General features: G+C 41.3%; 1 protein-coding gene across 3 annotated transcripts in view; it reads right to left on the reverse strand.

Annotated features, from left to right (window-relative positions):
• The window catches only part of IARS1 (isoleucyl-tRNA synthetase 1), a 120,198-nt gene that overhangs the window by 44,884 nt on the left and 57,936 nt on the right, over window positions 1-17,378 (reverse strand). For all 3 annotated transcript variants that reach the window (XM_077325717.1, XM_077325718.1, XM_077325716.1), the window contains exons 14-18: window positions 9,108-9,234; window positions 7,349-7,422; window positions 5,687-5,881; window positions 3,557-3,643; window positions 2,966-3,049 (exon numbers count right to left, since the gene is read on the reverse strand). In XM_077325717.1, coding sequence (XP_077181832.1) covers window positions 2,966-3,049; window positions 3,557-3,643; window positions 5,687-5,881; window positions 7,349-7,422; window positions 9,108-9,234 — 567 coding nt within the window. The remainder of the gene's footprint in view (window positions 1-2,965; window positions 3,050-3,556; window positions 3,644-5,686; window positions 5,882-7,348; window positions 7,423-9,107; window positions 9,235-17,378) is intronic.

Raw genomic sequence — 17,378 nt, forward strand, 5'->3', positions numbered from 1 at the left:
ACAGACAAAAGAAAACCCACAAGAAAGTCAGAAGTAGCTTAGTCTATAAATGGAACACATCAAGTGCCTGACATCAAGCACTTCAGATAAGTTCAGACAACTGAACTGGAACACTCTCTCCTTAAATGAACCCAGAATTCTGTGTGTGGGAGTATGCATAAATAAGACATTACTGTACTCATATCAGATAGGCAGAAGGCAAAAATAAATTCAATTCTTCAAAAAAAATGGGCATAATAATGAACACTCTTGAGATTTTGGCATTTACACCTAGGCAAGGAAGATTTTGGCATTTACACCTAGGCAAGGAAGAAAATAAATACACTCAAGACTGCAGTATTTTATCCTGAAACTAGAAATCAAGCCCACTGCAGACAAAATACAGCAGGTGCTAGTGGTTGGGGAGGAAGAATGAAGTCCAGGAAGGTAGGAGAGGGAAGGAGGGATGGGAGTGAGAAAGGAGGGCAAGGGGTGGGTGAAGAGATGGGTAGAAGGCAGAAAGGAAGGAAGGGAGAAAGCTAGAAAGGCATAAGGCAGAAAGACAGGAAGGGGTAAAAAGAGCAAGTGAGAGGGAGAGAGAGAGAGAGACAGGAAGTAGATAGAGAATTAGAGGAAGTCCAGAAGGAAGGAAGAAGGAAGGAAGGCACGCAGGGAGGTAGGTGGAATGGGGTGGGGAAGGGGGGGAAGGAGGGTGGTGTATGAAGGGTCTGCAGGGTGTTTGGGGGGGAGTCGCAAGGGGGGGCAGTTGGGAGGGGGGGTGGGGGGAGAGCGTGGGGTAGAGAGGGGAGGGTGCATAGGTGTTTGGGGTGGGGGAAGCGTCTGCGGGTTGGGGGCCTGGAGGCAGAAGGGGGTGGTGGGTGGGTGGCTGAGTGTGTGGGGTGGGTGAATGTGCAGTGGAGGGGGGTGGGAGTGACTCGCGGGGGGGTGTCGGAAGCATGTGGTGGGTGGGTGAATGTTCGGAGGGGGGAACGCAGCGGAGACTTGGGGGGTGGGCAGTGGAAGCGAGCGTTGGGTGGGTGGCTCGGCAGTTGGGGGCGGTGGAGCAGCAGCGGAGCAGTGGCAGGTGGGGGGACGTCATCAGAAGACCGTAGTGTGTGTGCAGGGCACATCTTTGATGCGGTGGCCCTGCTCCTTTCCCGGTGGCAAAGCATCTTCTCCCATCCCCCGCACCATGCAGTCCAGGGCGGGCCAAGCAGCTCCTGATTGGCCGCTTGGCCCGAGAGTGACAAGCGTTTTTATCACGGATGTGCCCCGCCCATTTCTCCACTCACAATGCCCTTATTGCTTTATTTAATCCACTCCGCAGGAGCAGTTACAGATAAATATATTGAAAAGGAACTGTTAATTAAGTGAGAGGGAATTAAGAGAGAAAACTCCAGCTAACATTTCAAGGTATTCGTACCAGAAAGTTTTCAAATTCCTTACGGCCTAGTTCTTCAGGAAGAATAAATTAAGGGAGACCTCGAGACAGTCATCCTAATCTACTTTACACAGTTCTTGAGAGGACTGAATGGGAAGGGTGGAACAACAACTGACAAAAAATGCAGATGGATTGATTGATCAGTGTTTAGCTTGTAAAGCTCTATTCTATCATTAATTTTGAAATCAATTTTTCATCCAATTTCAATACAATACTCCTATTGTATTTTTCATTCATTAATTCATTCATTCACATTTATATACCGTCCTCCCCAAAGGCTCAGGGCAGTTAACATAGAATTGAAAAACTATACAGGAAACATTACATATAATTAACTATAACATTAATATTATTAACTGATAATAACAGAGTAACCGTATAGCATTAAACAATAATAATACAAACAGGTCCAGGAGTCTTGGTGGATTTCTGGGGGGAGGGAGAGGGAGGCAGGGTCCCCGCTGATGTTGTTGATTGATTGTGCCTGGTGGAGGAGCTCTCTTTTGCAGGGTCCTGATCACTTCTGGGAGCTCATTCCACCAGGTGGGGGCCAGGACAGAGAAGGGCCAGGACAGAGAATGAGAGTGCCAATTCATGTTTATGGAACATCACTGCTCTGAGCCATATCCTTTCTAGCATTTTATACATATAGTCACCGGCAGACTTTGTAGCATAAGGTTTTAATGGCATATGGAGACAAATTGCTCATATGTGATTTGAAGGTTGAAGCATTGTGAAAAGTTTGAACAATGCAGGCTTCATTATAAGACATTCCCCCAAAGAAATTACAATTACTTTCACATGGAAGTAGCAAACCTTCCCTCAAAGCCTCTCATTTGTGCAAACTAGATATCTCACAACAGGCAGGTTCATGCAGACATACTATCTGCCTTGCATGCTTGAGAGACAACCTTCCTATCTCTGGATAACTGACACATGGGCATAACATTTGCATAGCACTTCTACGCACAGACATATATATGCACGCATGCAATCCATGTAACTGGTATAATCACATGAAATCTGGGTATTAATTTTGTTGGGAGGGGTATATAAGTGTTATACATTCATCATACTTTTGTGTGAACACCTGGTAAACCAACAATCAGGACGGACTTTCCTGGACAAGAGCACAATCATGTTTTTCCACCATGTACAAATTGGTCAATGAGCCTTGTCCTGCTCACTGTACGATCCCAATCCCATTCCTCCTCATTACAACCTTTCCCAATATAACTTGACATAATCTGTTCTGCTACCTCAAACTTCTTCCACCACATACTGCTGCATCTCTAGACTAAGTCTAATTCATAATCTCACCAAGATGTCTCACCGTTCCACAATCCTTTCCCTTTCGCACAGCACAAAGTAATTGCACTTTTTAAAAAGTTATCTGAAATACAGGAGTGGGGGAATAAAACATGTATGCCAATGCTGAAGAGCAGCAGCACATGAACAAACCAAAACAAGATGCAAAAGGTATTCTGAAGTGGTGGACCCCTGAACGTTAAATGTAAAAAAGGAAGAAATATTATGGATTCTGACCTCAATGCATCAGCCCCATATGAGTTTACAATTTTGACTGGATCAGGGTAATTCTTCTTTCGTTTGCTCATCTTTTGCCCGTCACTAGGAAGAGATAAATCATGGACACTATGACACTATATACAAGCATATATTACCAACAGAATTCTCATAATTAATTATTCTTGAAAAATAAGTGCTCTATTTTTATGACTGAAGAAGCAGGCCCTTGGCAGCAATACAACGGCAATATAAAGAACAATGGTGAAGGCAGAGATAGCAGAATAGATTTCCTTCCCATAGTTAACATTTAAAAGCAATCCCAAGCCTTATGAAATAATTACTGCATTCTAGTTCCCCCCCCCCCCTTCATTCTAGAGAGCTGAACATAGCTCTTTTCTGAAGGGGTTGAACCCTTCACATTAAAATTGCTGTGGTGATTCCTCTAGATTTCTTACTGGTGCAATGTCCAGCTTCCCCTGTCAAGGTCATATACTTTCTAGGACCTCAACAATGCAGTTAAAGCAAGAACTATGCTCGAAAGCTTAACATTTGCAGCACACAGATTCATCTACAGCACAAATTTGGGAAGCAGCAAAATATTATACTTGCCTGGCAAGAACTAGGCCATTTACAATGACATTCTTGAAAGGAGGCTTCCCAAAAAGAGCTGAAGATAACACTAGCAAAGTGTAAAACCTGAAAAACAAAGCAATAATTAGCAGCTCACTCAGGCCACATTTCACACTACCTAATACCAAAGCAACATACTTTCAGCTCTTCCATGCTTTTTACACTTTAATTAAACAGAACTGGATCATTCTAGTACCCTGGGAACAAAACAAACAAACAAACAAAAAGGACAGGAACACAAAAATGCCTTGTCTAAAAATCTGTTCTTGTATTATTTCCCCAATTACTAGTTTCTTATAACTACATTATTATGCAACAGTACAGAACTACGGTGTCAAAGGAATACTCTAACTGTGCCAAACAAAACCGAACATAAATAATGCAGTATTTCTATTTTTTTATAGTAGCCATCCCTACCAATGTTTATATAACATCTGCATACCTTGCTTTAAAATGTTACTAGATCCTCTTCAGTGCAAAGGCAAGAATGCGAAAATAGTCACACAAGCACAAATATATTCAATATCACACTTGAAATCCTTGTTATCTAAACAGCAATAGGCACTTTTCATACTCTATCCTGTACTCTATACTGAATTAAATCTAATGAACAGCAATGTTGGTGGTTTGCATTGGGGTTTTTTCCCAATACATAATTTCATTTTTTAAATGCAGTAGTAGAGAAAAATAATTCTGATAGTTAACACTTTTTTCCTTATATAAACTTTGGGAATTACAACTATAAGCAGATTGTGCAAGCTGGGATCCATGAAGGCTATATGGGGAGAGAGGAGTAAAATGCTTGGCATTTTTTTGTTCTACCAATTCAGCTATTCTCTTTTAGAGCACTGTGGACTCTTACAGACTAGGGCAGGCCAATATCCTCAGCTTGCTACCTCTCCCCCCCCCCCCCCCTATATCTTTTACTGACTGTCAAATGCTCTCCACATTAACTAACACTGCATGCTTGGTGCTCATGAGTGGGTGTATTAAAATGAGGGAAAGGGCAATAGAAAAGCATCAATGATAAAGTTAGCCATAAAATCATGTGTCTCTTGGCGATCTTATGGATCAACCGATGACACTTTTTCAATCTTGTACTACTTCTTTTAGTTGTATAATGCTGTAGGGCTGGTATTCATTTTGATTGTATCTATCCACCATGTTCTTTGTCAGCCTGGTTTCCTTTTTCCACTGACCAGTCCTAGCATAATTGCTCTCTCCACTGAGTTGGACTGCATGATATGGCCAAAGTAAGTGAGCCGGAGTTTCATGATTTTGCCTTACTTTATGTGCTCTAGGATTTCCCTGTTTGTGACTTTTGCATCAATAAGGTACAGTAAGTCACCAAAATAATTCAGCTTTTCTTGATTAGCTGTCAACAGGTAAAATGGAAAAAGGAAAGCACCTAACACAGAATGCTTGCTGAAATTAAGCAGCCTTGGCCCTGAAAAAGTGAGAAACATCATAAGAATCACATGTATGCTGCAAAACAAAGTTCAAGAACTGTCAAGTTCTTAACCTGCTTTGTGAAAGCCAAAAATCCAATGTTTTGTTATCCAGGACAAAGGGATCCAGTCCCTCCAGAGCATCAGCCTTCCTGACTAGCATTACTTCAGTCTTCTCTAGATTCAATTCATATTTAACCTCCTAACCATAGCTTCAAAGTACTAGTGCAGAAACAAAACAGATGAATCTGAAGATTGTGATAATGAAACACAGAGCTGGGCATCATCTGCATATGACCCTCAACCCTGCTGCTCTGGACAATTTCAATCAGCGACACGGGAAAAAATCCTTGAATTCAGAAAGTGGAAATAGCTGCACTAATCCCATTCCCTTTCCTCTCTGCCATCCTAACTATCCTCAATTCCTGGCCTCTCTATACTACACAACTGTCTATTTCAATTTCACATCTGCATTCTGAACAACACTGAGCACATAATAGTTCTACTAAGAACATTCATACTTTCAAGCTTTTCATATTAATGGCATCTGTGAAACTTCATTAGCAGAGATAATATGGTGGCCGAATGCTGCTTGGCTAAATTAAGATCATTCAGGCTGACAAAGGCTCTACACTGTATAAGGTCATGACAAAATAGTTACCATCCTCTGGTTTGATCAATGCCTTCAGCAATGAAATCAGCAGGAAAAGCATCTTCAAATTCTCTCCTGTTCTCAAATGGATAATGGACCTGAGCATAAGGCATGCTTCCACTCTCAAACCAACAGTCAAAAACTTCTGAAATGCGACGTAGCACACCTTTGCCACAGACTGAAGGAATCGTTACGTGATCAACACTAAAGGGGAAAAAATTCATTCCGACAACATAGTTTAGACAATGAATTTCAGTTGCACAAGCAGAAAATTAGCATTATGCAACCCATAATGTAAAGACTACTGGGTATTGTAAACATTCTATACAACAGCTGTCCCTTGCTGGTCAGAGGACCGGTCCCGGTCCGTCAATCAGTTGGTACTGAGCCCAGCTCCTCCCCATCCACCTCCCCGGCTGCTGCCTCAGGGGCTGCCCTGCCACTCTGCCACCGGCTCATCTTTGGTGCTCTCCGGCGGCCGCCATGGCTGGTGCTCACCCTTGGCGTGGCACTGCACAGCTGCTGCTGGCAGTGTCCCCCAGTGGGCAGCGGGAAGTCAGGGGTGCCGGTGGGAAACAAGCGGAGCAGGGGCTCAGGTGGTGGCCATGTCCCTCAGCAAAAGACTACCCCCCCCCAGCCTCAGTAAAATTGTCAAGTGTTGACCGGTCCCCGGTGATAAAAACGTTGGGGACCACTGCTATACAAGATACTCTGCAACATGTTTTACACACTGAGTTACTGTAGGTTGCTCTCCATCCAACCACAAATGAATAACCAACCCAACAACCGTCAACATCTTGACGGAGAAGGAGCGTTGTAGGTAGAGATAAATGGAGATAAATGGAGAGATAAATGGAGCAAGAAATGGTTAACTTCCCAGTAAATTACTTGGCATAGATAGGTACTACAATCTAAAAGTTAAAGACTTCAAAGTCAGAATTTGCCTTCCATGCAGGGTGACGCTAAATTTCCCTCTTGCACTCTAGACTCTCCTGAACGCAAAAATATAAACGTGCTATAATCATGGAGCCCAACCTGTGGTTTTTGCCAAAGGGACATCAGTGGTGGTAGGTCTGACCATACCTTTTTCTCACAGCAGGACTTTTAAAAGCTATTTCCTAGCATGACAAAGGGAAAATGTAGTATGGAGAATGGGTGCAGTATAGCATGAGAAACTGGGAGATCCAGGTTCAAATCCCCACTCTGCCATGTACATCAGTGAGTGATCCCGAGCCAATCATATAGTCTCAGCCTAACCTACCTCACAGAGTTGTGAGTATATGGAGATAACCCCTCTGAGCTTCTTTGAGAAAAGGCGGGATAACAATGAGATAACATATACTACATTAATTAGAAGGCTAGCCTATACAGCTAGCACAGCAAACTAGTCAGCATGAAAAAATTCTGAAGAGATAGCATATCTATTCTGATGATACCACCCCACATTATATCCCTTCCCTTTTCTCAAGGAGAAACCAAATAAATGGATACCTTTTCACACACTTTACTAGGAAGAAAGTTTAACTATCTATCAGTTCACACTGGTCTGGGCAAACAGCGCTTCCTAGATTCTAAAATGTATGATTTAAAAATAGAATCAGTCTGGACAAGAAGTCCTAGCTATTATAAAATTATAACACATTCTGACGGGCATTTGTCATAATCACTAACCTTTCCCTGTGGAGATCAGTGACTTTCACTCCTGACAGCTCTTCCAGCTCTGCTAGAGACCCAATGCAGACCACCTGTATTGAAAAGATGATATTAAAAAGTATTTATTAAGTTTAAACAATGCTGCAATGTCACTGACAGCTCATAGCTAGTGCATACAATTGCAAAGTCTCAATGGATGCTGCATTTTTAACTAGCCAACTTCAACTACAATTTTTAACTTTCAACATGAAGATAAAATCTTTTCCAGAATCAAACTACATAGACAATGGGGCGAGGAGAGAATCTTCCTGAAGGCCTAACAAGCCCAGAGCAATAAACGCATTTACAGCTTGATCCTAAGTATGTATACTATCATTCAGAATTTAGTTCGCATATACAATTAAATTCCAAAAATATGCCAAGGAGTACAAAAGCACAAGTAGCTTAATTTTCAACAAAGAAAACTGCAATTATACCCAATAGTAAACCTGCTGAAACCTGCTGTACTGTTATCTTAGCATAATCTCAGTGCTCCCACAGATAGCATTTACTTTTTCAATTGGAAAAATAAGGACATGTATTTTAAGTAACACCTTTTATTAACAATCTTTCTACTAATTCCCAAAATAAGAGAAGTATTTCACAAAATTTCCATTGGGGAAAAAAATGAAAGAAGTTCTCAGGCACACATGTGAAACATTTTGAGTGGATAAAACCTTGTCTTAAACATTCAATTTTTTGAAGAAAATTATTTAATTTTTTAGAGTTCACCAAAATTTCTAACTTAATCACTGGAAAAAATTAAATAAGTCCTCCAAAGTTCTTTTAAATTCCATTTTCTTTCTGGCATTCACATTTCCAGCTCCAGAGATTTAATGACTACTGCTATTTAATTAGGCTTTTGCTGCTGTAATTCTGTGTTCATCAAAAGATGATGCGCACATATGTAATAACTATTAAAAATAGGTAACGTCCCTATTAGCTGGACCCAAGCCTGACAATGAAAATTAAATTGCAGTCCCTTTGCAATATCTCTCTGTAAAACATCCCTAACAAGTGTTCATCCAACCACTGTTTGAAGACTGCCAATGAAGGGAAGTTCACTACCAGAGATGGGCACAAACTGGTTCGGGAACGTAAAACAAACACATTCGGGAACGTAAAACAAAAATTTGGCCTGTTCATCCCCCCCCCCCCTCTGGCCCCAGGTTCAGAGAAAGCACCTCCCCAGAACCTTTCCTGGACCTTTTGGACAGTTGTGTTTGAGGCATTTAAAACCTCGGTTTTGCTTCCCCTATTCCAAATGGAGGGAAGCAAAACAGAAGCCTTAAATGCCTCCCAGCCATTTTAGGGATCAATTTCACTCCAGCTGGAGGGAGCGAAATCAATCCCTAAAATGGCCTGCAATCATTTAAAACCTGTTTTGCTTCCTTCTAATAATAAATATTGTGGAATTTCCCCATAATTCAGAACCCTATAAGGAGGTGAAATATGAGTTGTTAGACCTCTTCTTTCCATGCAGAATTCCCAATCAGATTCCACTGCTCTTGCTTAGAAGTTGAAAGACCAACAAGAAGATGTAATTGGCCGCTTTAACACTAAGTAATCAGGACTCACAAAGCAAGCATTCATCTTACTAGGTCACTGCAACTTGCATCCTACTAAAAGAGATTTAAATTGTATTCTTAATGTGTTTCACTGGAGATTCTCACCCATGAAAGCAGAAAATGAACTGAGGGTTGAAAGGTTTTCTTGTTCAAATGATGTTCTTTCTTACCTCTTCAAAATCATCACTGACCCATAATGGGATAGGTGTCCCCCAGTATCTGTTTCGTGAAATAGCCCAGTCCCGTGCATCCCTCAACCAATTTCCAAATCGCTTTTCTCTCACAAAGTCAGGAACCCTAAATTTTTAAAAAAATAAACAAAATTAACAGGAATTGATGGGTATGCACAGCTTTTATACATCAGATTATTTTCCATTTACTTCCCCAGGGTGATTAACGGGCTTGAGCATTGCCATTCTCATGCAACTTCCACCCAGCTGTCTTACCATGGTTAAGGTATGTCTGAAACAACCAGGGCTGTTAATATTGGCAAAGATTAAGCACAGGAAGTATACTTATAGATCACAGATCATTGGTCTATGAAAGTCATTACTGTCTACTCTGACAGTCAGCAGTCACACCACCTGCTACTGGAGGCTTTTTAACCGGAGATGCTGGGGACTAACAGTGGAACTTCTTCATGCAAAGCACATGTACTTAGCTATGGTCATGCCACAGATTCACAAAGGCTTGCACAGACAAAGTAGTAAGATTTTAGAAAGGTAAAAAGTTATTGATTCTCAGAATAATTAATATGGGGATTCCTGCTGATGCAGCAGTTTTAGAGGATTATTTTCAATATCTCCTGTCATTAGCTAAAATATAATGCACTTGGAGAATAGCAGAATTAAGCTTCCTTATGCCTTGTCATCATTTAGCACAGCTTATTTTTTTAAAGAGTCAGGAATGAGCCAGATACAGGAATAATGGGGTAACAGAAGAAAAATCATATGGCAGATTTCTGCAAAAGAGAAATCCTTTCTGACAGTTTAGTTGTCTTTTATAAACTCCTGAAGCAGAGTAGCCTATGTTATGCATGTATTGTTCTTTTTTTTCTGGGCTGTATCAAACGGAGTATCATGTCCGGATCATGGGAGGTGATGGTACCGCTTTCCTCTGCTCTGATTCAGCCTCACTTGGAGTACTGTGTTCAGTTTGGGGCACCCCAGTTGAAGAGGGATGTAGACAAATTGGTGTGTGTCCAGAGGAGGGCAACAAAGATAGTGAGGGGTTTGGAGACCAAGATGTATGAGGAAAGGTTGGGGGAGCTTGGTCTGTTTAGCCTGAAGAAGAGATGACTGAGAGGGGATCTGATAACCATCTTCAAGTATTTAAAAGGCTGCCATATAAAGGATGGAGCAGACTTTCCCCAAAGGGATGGACCAGAACCAATGGGATGAAATTAATGCAAAAGAAATTCCATCTAAACTTCCAGAAGAAGTTCCTGACAGAGCGGTTTCTCAGTGGAACAGGCTTCCTCGGGAGGTGGTGGGTTCTCCATCTTTGGAAATCTTAAAACAGAGGCTGGATAGCTATCTGACAGAGAGGCTGATTCTGTGAAGGTTCAAGGGGGTGGCAGGTTACAGTGGATGAGTGATAGGGATGTAGAGTGTCCTGCATAGTGCAGGGGGTTGGGCTAGATGACCCAGGAAGTCCTTTTCCAACTCTATGATTCTCTGAAATCTATTAAAGAATTATATGCATGTAGACAGCATGGAACATGAACATCCATTTCATGGGTGTGCATTATCTTTCATTTAAAAAATAAAAATGCATCTGAAAGGAAAGGAAGAGACCTTATGCCATAGCACAGTGGTTAAGAACTTAAAGTATTAACCCAAGGATACCGAACCAAAGGTCCATGGACCCCCTAGGGTCTTGTGAGAACTCCAGAGGGGGTCTGCGGCCTCTCCTTTCCTGCCTTAATGGACTCAGCCACAATCCAGGGAACCAGCAACTTCCATTGCTCTTCTTCCCTCCACTCTTGAGCATGAGTGATTTCGTTTATGGCTTCTGTGCCTGGGAGGAGGTGGAGCCCGTATGCCTACTCCTGCTTTAAACCATCTTTTCTGTCCCTCCTCAGTCCTCCTTCAGCCTGTCAATGCAGATGGTAATGCAGCTTCCAGTGACATGTCACTTCTGGGGGGCATGGCAGGGAAGCATGGCCAGCTGACACCATTTCTGGGGTTTCTTGAAGCCTCCACGGTAAAAAGGTTGAAAAAGATTATATTAATCTGAAACCTTTGTTTCAAATCAGTTCAGCCTTGGGCTACTTACTTCCTGACTATAAGTTACACATCTCATAGCATGATAAATTATTTCACATTTTTGGGACTATTCAAAGCATTTGAATCATTCAATAACTGTCTCTTTTTGAGCCCAGTATTATATCACAACTCACCCTTAGGGGAACATACAGAAGCTGAAATATATTAGCTTGCTTAGCTAATATTTATTTATTACATTTATTAACCACCAGTCTCAGGCCAGCCAGCTCACAATTATTTACGAGTAAAATATATAGTACAATAAAATAGGCTAATACAACAATTCAATAAAATAAAACTTCTAAGCACAAAAACCCACCCTTCAGAATCTCTGGCTCCACAGCTCATATTGACCTAATGCCTCAAGATAGGTTCTTGGAGGAGGGACCCAATAAGATCTTCCTAGCTTCAACCAAATGACTGGCTGAAGAGCTCCATCTTGTAGGCCCTGCAGAACTGATTTAGTTCCAGCAGCACCTAAAGCTCTTCCAGGAGATCATTCCACCAGGTTCGGCCTAGGACTAAAAAGGTCCTGGACCCAGTCAAGGCCAGCCATGCCTCACACAGACCAAGGATCATCAACATATTGAATTCGCAGAGCAGAGAGCTCTGTGGGGGGGGGCATAAGAAGTTAGACAGTCCCTCAGATTCACTGGGCCCAGACATTGAATGGCCTTAAAGGTTGAAACCAAAACATTGAGCCTGATCCAGAATTCCACTGGCAAACAATGCAGCTGTATATGGGCTCTCCAAGGTGTTCTTGAGAGAACCCTAGCAGCTACAGTTTGTGCCAGCTGGAGTTTCCAGGTCAGAGACAAAGCCAAGACAGCGTAGAGCAAGTTACAGAAGTCTAACCAGGAGGTGACTGTCGCATGGATATATTATTGAAGAAGAAGAGTTGGTTCTTATATGCCGCTTTTCTCTACCCAAAGTAGTCTCAAATCGGCTTACATTTGCCTTCCCTTTCCTCTCCCCACAATAGACACCCTGTGAGGTGGGTGAGGCTGAGAGAGCCCTGATATTACTGCTCAGTCAGAACAGCTTTATCAGTGCTGTGGCGAGCCCAAGGTCACCCAGCTGGCTGCATGGGGGGGGGGCATGGAAACATATGGCTTGCCAGATTAGAAGTCCACACTTCTAACCACTCCACCAAATATTCTGAGTTCAGAGGTTCTGTAACTTCCTTGATTCCAGGTCAGTCCCTGTTCTAAATAAGCATTCAGTTAGCATTAAGAACTGTGATCATGTCTATGAAGTAGCATACAACTACTACACTGCTATGGGAAAGGGGTGACTGTTTGCATTTCTTTCATTTATCCTCATTATTTATCATGTGCCCATCTACAGTCAATGGGATTCCAGCTCGTGCCCAAATTCATCCTTTAAAGACTGCAACCTCAATGCACATATTCTGCTTTTGTGCATTATGCAAACACCCAGACAAGTTTTACTCCTTCTGCATTTGTGTAATATTCCTCAGTAAGTATAGAACACATTGTTTACCCAATGTAAAGTTAATTGTTTCAGAAGAAATGATGGATTAGTGAGATTACTACTACTCCTCAAACTCTTTTCTCCCTGTTCAAACATATATGTACTAAATTGATCCTGAAGTTAATATGACATTCCACCAAGAACATTTCTTCATCCAAGTCAGTTAAACAGAAACATTGTGCAGATTTAACTACAAGCTTTAGGATATAAAAAGACTATAATTTTTTCTTTTCTTTTTAAAATAACACTGTTATTTTTAATTTTCAGAAAGTATATGTAATGATACGTTGTACTCCCAGTGTAACTTTTGTTTAAATAAATCTAGAAAAATCCTGCAGGTAAGCATTCAGATAGCATTAGTTCTGTAGCTCTGAAAGAATGTAATTGCCTTTAAAAGTTTCAGAGTTTGAGCTTATTACTGTTACACTCTTTGTGCTGACCTTACAAGACCCTATCTAACCACAAGGGGAAAACCAAATTAAGATAAAGCAGCATTTGAACAGTTCACTAATGTGGAAAATGAACTTTGAAACCTTGCAGTTTGATACAATAGCTTTCTACTTTGAAATGCTTGTGGATGGTACCCATAGCTTAATGGAGATTTAAAAAAAAAACACTACATCTTGAACAACAGATTCTAACAAGAGATCCACAAATCCAATGGGGCAAACAACCAATTTTATTTATCTTCAAGCATTTCCATTTATTTTTGAAACTGAACATTTTTATCAGGACAGTTAAATAAAGTGGGAAGACCCATTTGCAGCCTCAAAATGCCAAAAAGATTCATTGTAACTTTATTGTTTGGGTCACATTGGAGTTTAATATCACAATATAAAAGAAATCGGCAGAACTATCTTGGACAGTCTCACACCCTTTTAAGCCCACTGACGTCAATAAACTTAGAAGAGTGCAACTATTTTGGACTACACTCTTAGGTTGGCCTTAATATAAACTAGATGTGTGAATTATAGCATAGAAGGGTCCTGTTAGCCACAGAAACATTTCCTTAAGGAGACATGAAATTGCATAAGGCCCTGAGGCCCAGAGACAGCTGCGTGCAGAAAGGCGCTATTGTACCAACAATAAGCAGTCAGTTTACCAGTTAAGGTACCGATTAAACCATGCCGATTCATAAATATTGTTCCAACCCCTGAAACTGAAATACTGTATGCCTATCATTCAGGAGTAGCTTGAAACTCAAAATCTAATCAGTAGATTAGTAGTGTCCAATTGCCTGGTTTTATTTTCCTGAGCAAGGAGGAGGACAGCAATTAGAGAGAGTGTCAGAACAGTTAGCCAATGAACTGCATCCCCCCCTTATTCTTCTGCAGACAGAGTTCCCTGTTTGTATCTATAATTGTGCATTGTGCCTACATGAACTACTTTTGTCCTTGGGTGTTGGGCCTTCTAGAAAGGAGCATATACTGTTTGTAGCTGAAGGAAAACAGAACAAACTGAAGGTGAACAGAGGCAAAGAAATGGCATTGGGGTGGGGAGAAAAAACATAAGGCTCTCCAACCACGGAACAAAATAAAAATGCACACAAACATGGGAGATGCAAGAGAGACCCGTAATGATAAAAGAGCAGTTAATTTCTCTACGTAAAAAAACAATACTGATCTAGAAGAGATCTCTGGGCTCTTTTCACTGTATTTAGAAGGCAGCAGGACAGAGGGACCCAAGCAGGCACTTCTTGTTATGAGAACAAGAGGTTATGAAGTCTTTTTGTAAACAGAACTGCAGTATACAGGTATATGGAACTAACCTTAGTCATGCTTTATCATTCAAAGCATGTTTTCCATATTTTCTTGACAAACTCCAATATTGAAAGTGTGAGATGACAGTACTATAGTACAGTGAGGTATAACATGATGAAGGAGGTACAGTATACTTCTGCTCTCTCAAGCACTCTGTTAATGCCTGCTGAAGGTGTTTGTGTGAGTAGTTAACCTTTCTAATAGGTGACTTAGTTCTGAAAAAAGATTATATGTCATTAGTTAGTAAAAGGATACAATATACCATGTAATTTATTAATGGAAATAACTACAATATCCATAAGGATATTTATTTACCGTATTTGCCAGTGTATAAGACGACTGGGCGTATAAGATAACCCCCCAACATTTCTCCTCAAAATATAGAGTTTGTTACATTACATTACAGTACTATGGGCCACTATGTCTATCCCAACTGAAGTGCACTTGGCGTATAGGACGACCCCACCACTTGGAGGCATGTTTTTCAGGGGGGGAAAGTAGTCTTATACACCGGCAAATACTGTATTTACATTTATATACCGCCCTCCCTTGCAGCTCAGGGCAGTTTACAATGAAGATTCATAGCACTAATACAGAGAAAACATCATGATCACGAATTTATAACATTTCTAACAGCAGAACATTAAACCTTTTCACTGTGTAACTGTTAGCTGCACAACTGTAATTCAACTCTTTTTGAGAGCACAGCTGGGTCAGGAGTCAAGCTGTGTATCTGCTGGGCACAGCTGGTAGTGGGTGGCTCTAGTGGGTGGAGTTGTTTCATTGGCCTCAACCAAAAGGTTGCTGGAATTATGAATTGTAATCCACTCACAGCAGCAAGGACACTTCCAACTTTTCATATACATATCTATGTTGAAAATAATGACTTATAACCAATAGATACTTTTACCATAAAATTACTATCAGAAAATGGAGGACAAATATGTAGTCACTGAAATGTCCCAACAGATTGGGTATATTTCACTGAGAGATGGGAATAAATTTCAGAAACATTGCAAAATTACTTTGTAAATTAGATCAAAGGCATCTCAACTGGTCTTCGGAAACTCTTAGGGTTGCCCACCCTTCTTCACACTTTGCTCTATTCTTCTAAGTCCAGGTCCAGATCTCTACACAAGAAACTGCACATAGCTACCAAGTAAGAAAGCTCAGCTTGCTTCTAGTCACCCACATGACCTTGCTAGCTGCTAACCTTTGTCAACCTTTGCCACTTTGCCCAGTTTTGTACTGGTCCATAGATCACTAGAAGGTTGTTCTTAAATTGTCATCTGTTCCAGGTAAAAAATGAATCTGTATATCAAATATTTTTGTTGTATAAAATAATTATGTGTTTGATACATTTAATTTTTTAGAAGCCCCTACCTACCCAACATTTGAACTTCCCAGGAAAGGAGGGGGGAACACCTAACCCCTCAAACTCCAGAGTTGTCACACCTACTTATATACACTTTGTAAAAAATATTTTAATTGTTTCAAAAATTGGGACAATTTCATACTGTTCTGTTTGGCAGGGAGGATTTGTTATTGTTAATATATAAGGTATAATTCTGGCAACAAAGGGTTTTTTTAAATTAGAAAAGAGCCGATCACATTTAATACTCCTACACAGTGAAAAGCCTAGATGAGAAAAGATACTCATTCCCATCTAGACTATTGAGAACACACACCATTAAAACTCTGCCAAAAAGAAGTGGAATGCATTAGATGATATACATCCAGTAATCATGCATATTCTCTCATCACAGATTTCTATCTTCCCACAACACATTTGTATTTCCACATCATAGATTTGCATGAATAGCTTGGGTTCACTATGCAACAGAAAGTATCTGGTGCCATCTTCCTTTTTTTAATATAATTTAATTTATACCCTGCTACTTCCAAACCGAATCATGGCAGCTAACAATAGATTTAAAAACCCGATAAAATCCCCCCTAAAAGAACAAAAATACAAACAACCAATAACAATAAAACCCAGAAAAATTGGCAGCGGATTAAAAACCCAACCCCAGCCCTGCTCACAGAGAACACAAAGACACCACAGGGGGTTAATAGGGGGTATGTTGACCTTACTTGGTCAGGAAGGGGGAGCCCAGATCGTAACAGCCCTGGCCTCAACTACAGACCTGGTGGAAGAGCTCTGTCTTGAAGGCCCTGCGGATCTGCGAGAGCTCTATCATGAAGTTAGATCTTTGGATCTTTCCATTTTGAACATTGGTAACAGTATCCAATTCATGTAGTACCCAAAGTTTCTGCTGGATCACAGTTAATATGGCAGTCAGACAATACCCACATCTTTATCTTTAAACGTCCCACGGCGCTGCGGGCACCGCGGACTAAATAAAAGAGTAAGGGGTTGTGGGGAGGAGTTAGGGCGGGACCGGTCCGGGATAAAAACTCGGAGGGGTCCAATCAGGAGCCGCAAAGCCCAGCAGCCTCCCTCCCTTCGCCAGGCCGCCAATCGGCCCCAAAAGCAGCTGCCGCCGCCGCCGGAGGCCTGGGAGACGCCCGGCAGCCGCAGGAAGAAGCCCAACCAGCGCCACGCCCTGAAACGACTCATCACCACCTGGAGCAGCACCAGCTCGACGCCAGGCGCCCAGTGAGTGAGCTGGGGCCAGCAGCGCTCCGCGCGGCTGCCAGGGGCTCCCTGCGGCGAGAGGCTAGCGCCCATTGTATTTAGACATACAATGGGCTTTTTTACTAGTACTAAATGATTCCAATAAAAAGTAGCACAAAATACTTGGATTTCAATACCAAAACACATAAAGCATTGCAAATATATATTGGAAACAGCCCCCTCATACTTTCAGATTATTACTGACCATCATATCACAGAATCAATATGGTTAGAGATATTTCTAATAGGAAAATCAATTTCAAATCCCCATTCTGGTTGAGT

The sequence above is a fragment of the Paroedura picta genome, chromosome 3 (genome assembly GCF_049243985.1).
Source record: "Paroedura picta isolate Pp20150507F chromosome 3, Ppicta_v3.0, whole genome shotgun sequence".
Taxonomy (NCBI): Eukaryota; Metazoa; Chordata; class Lepidosauria; order Squamata; family Gekkonidae; genus Paroedura; species Paroedura picta.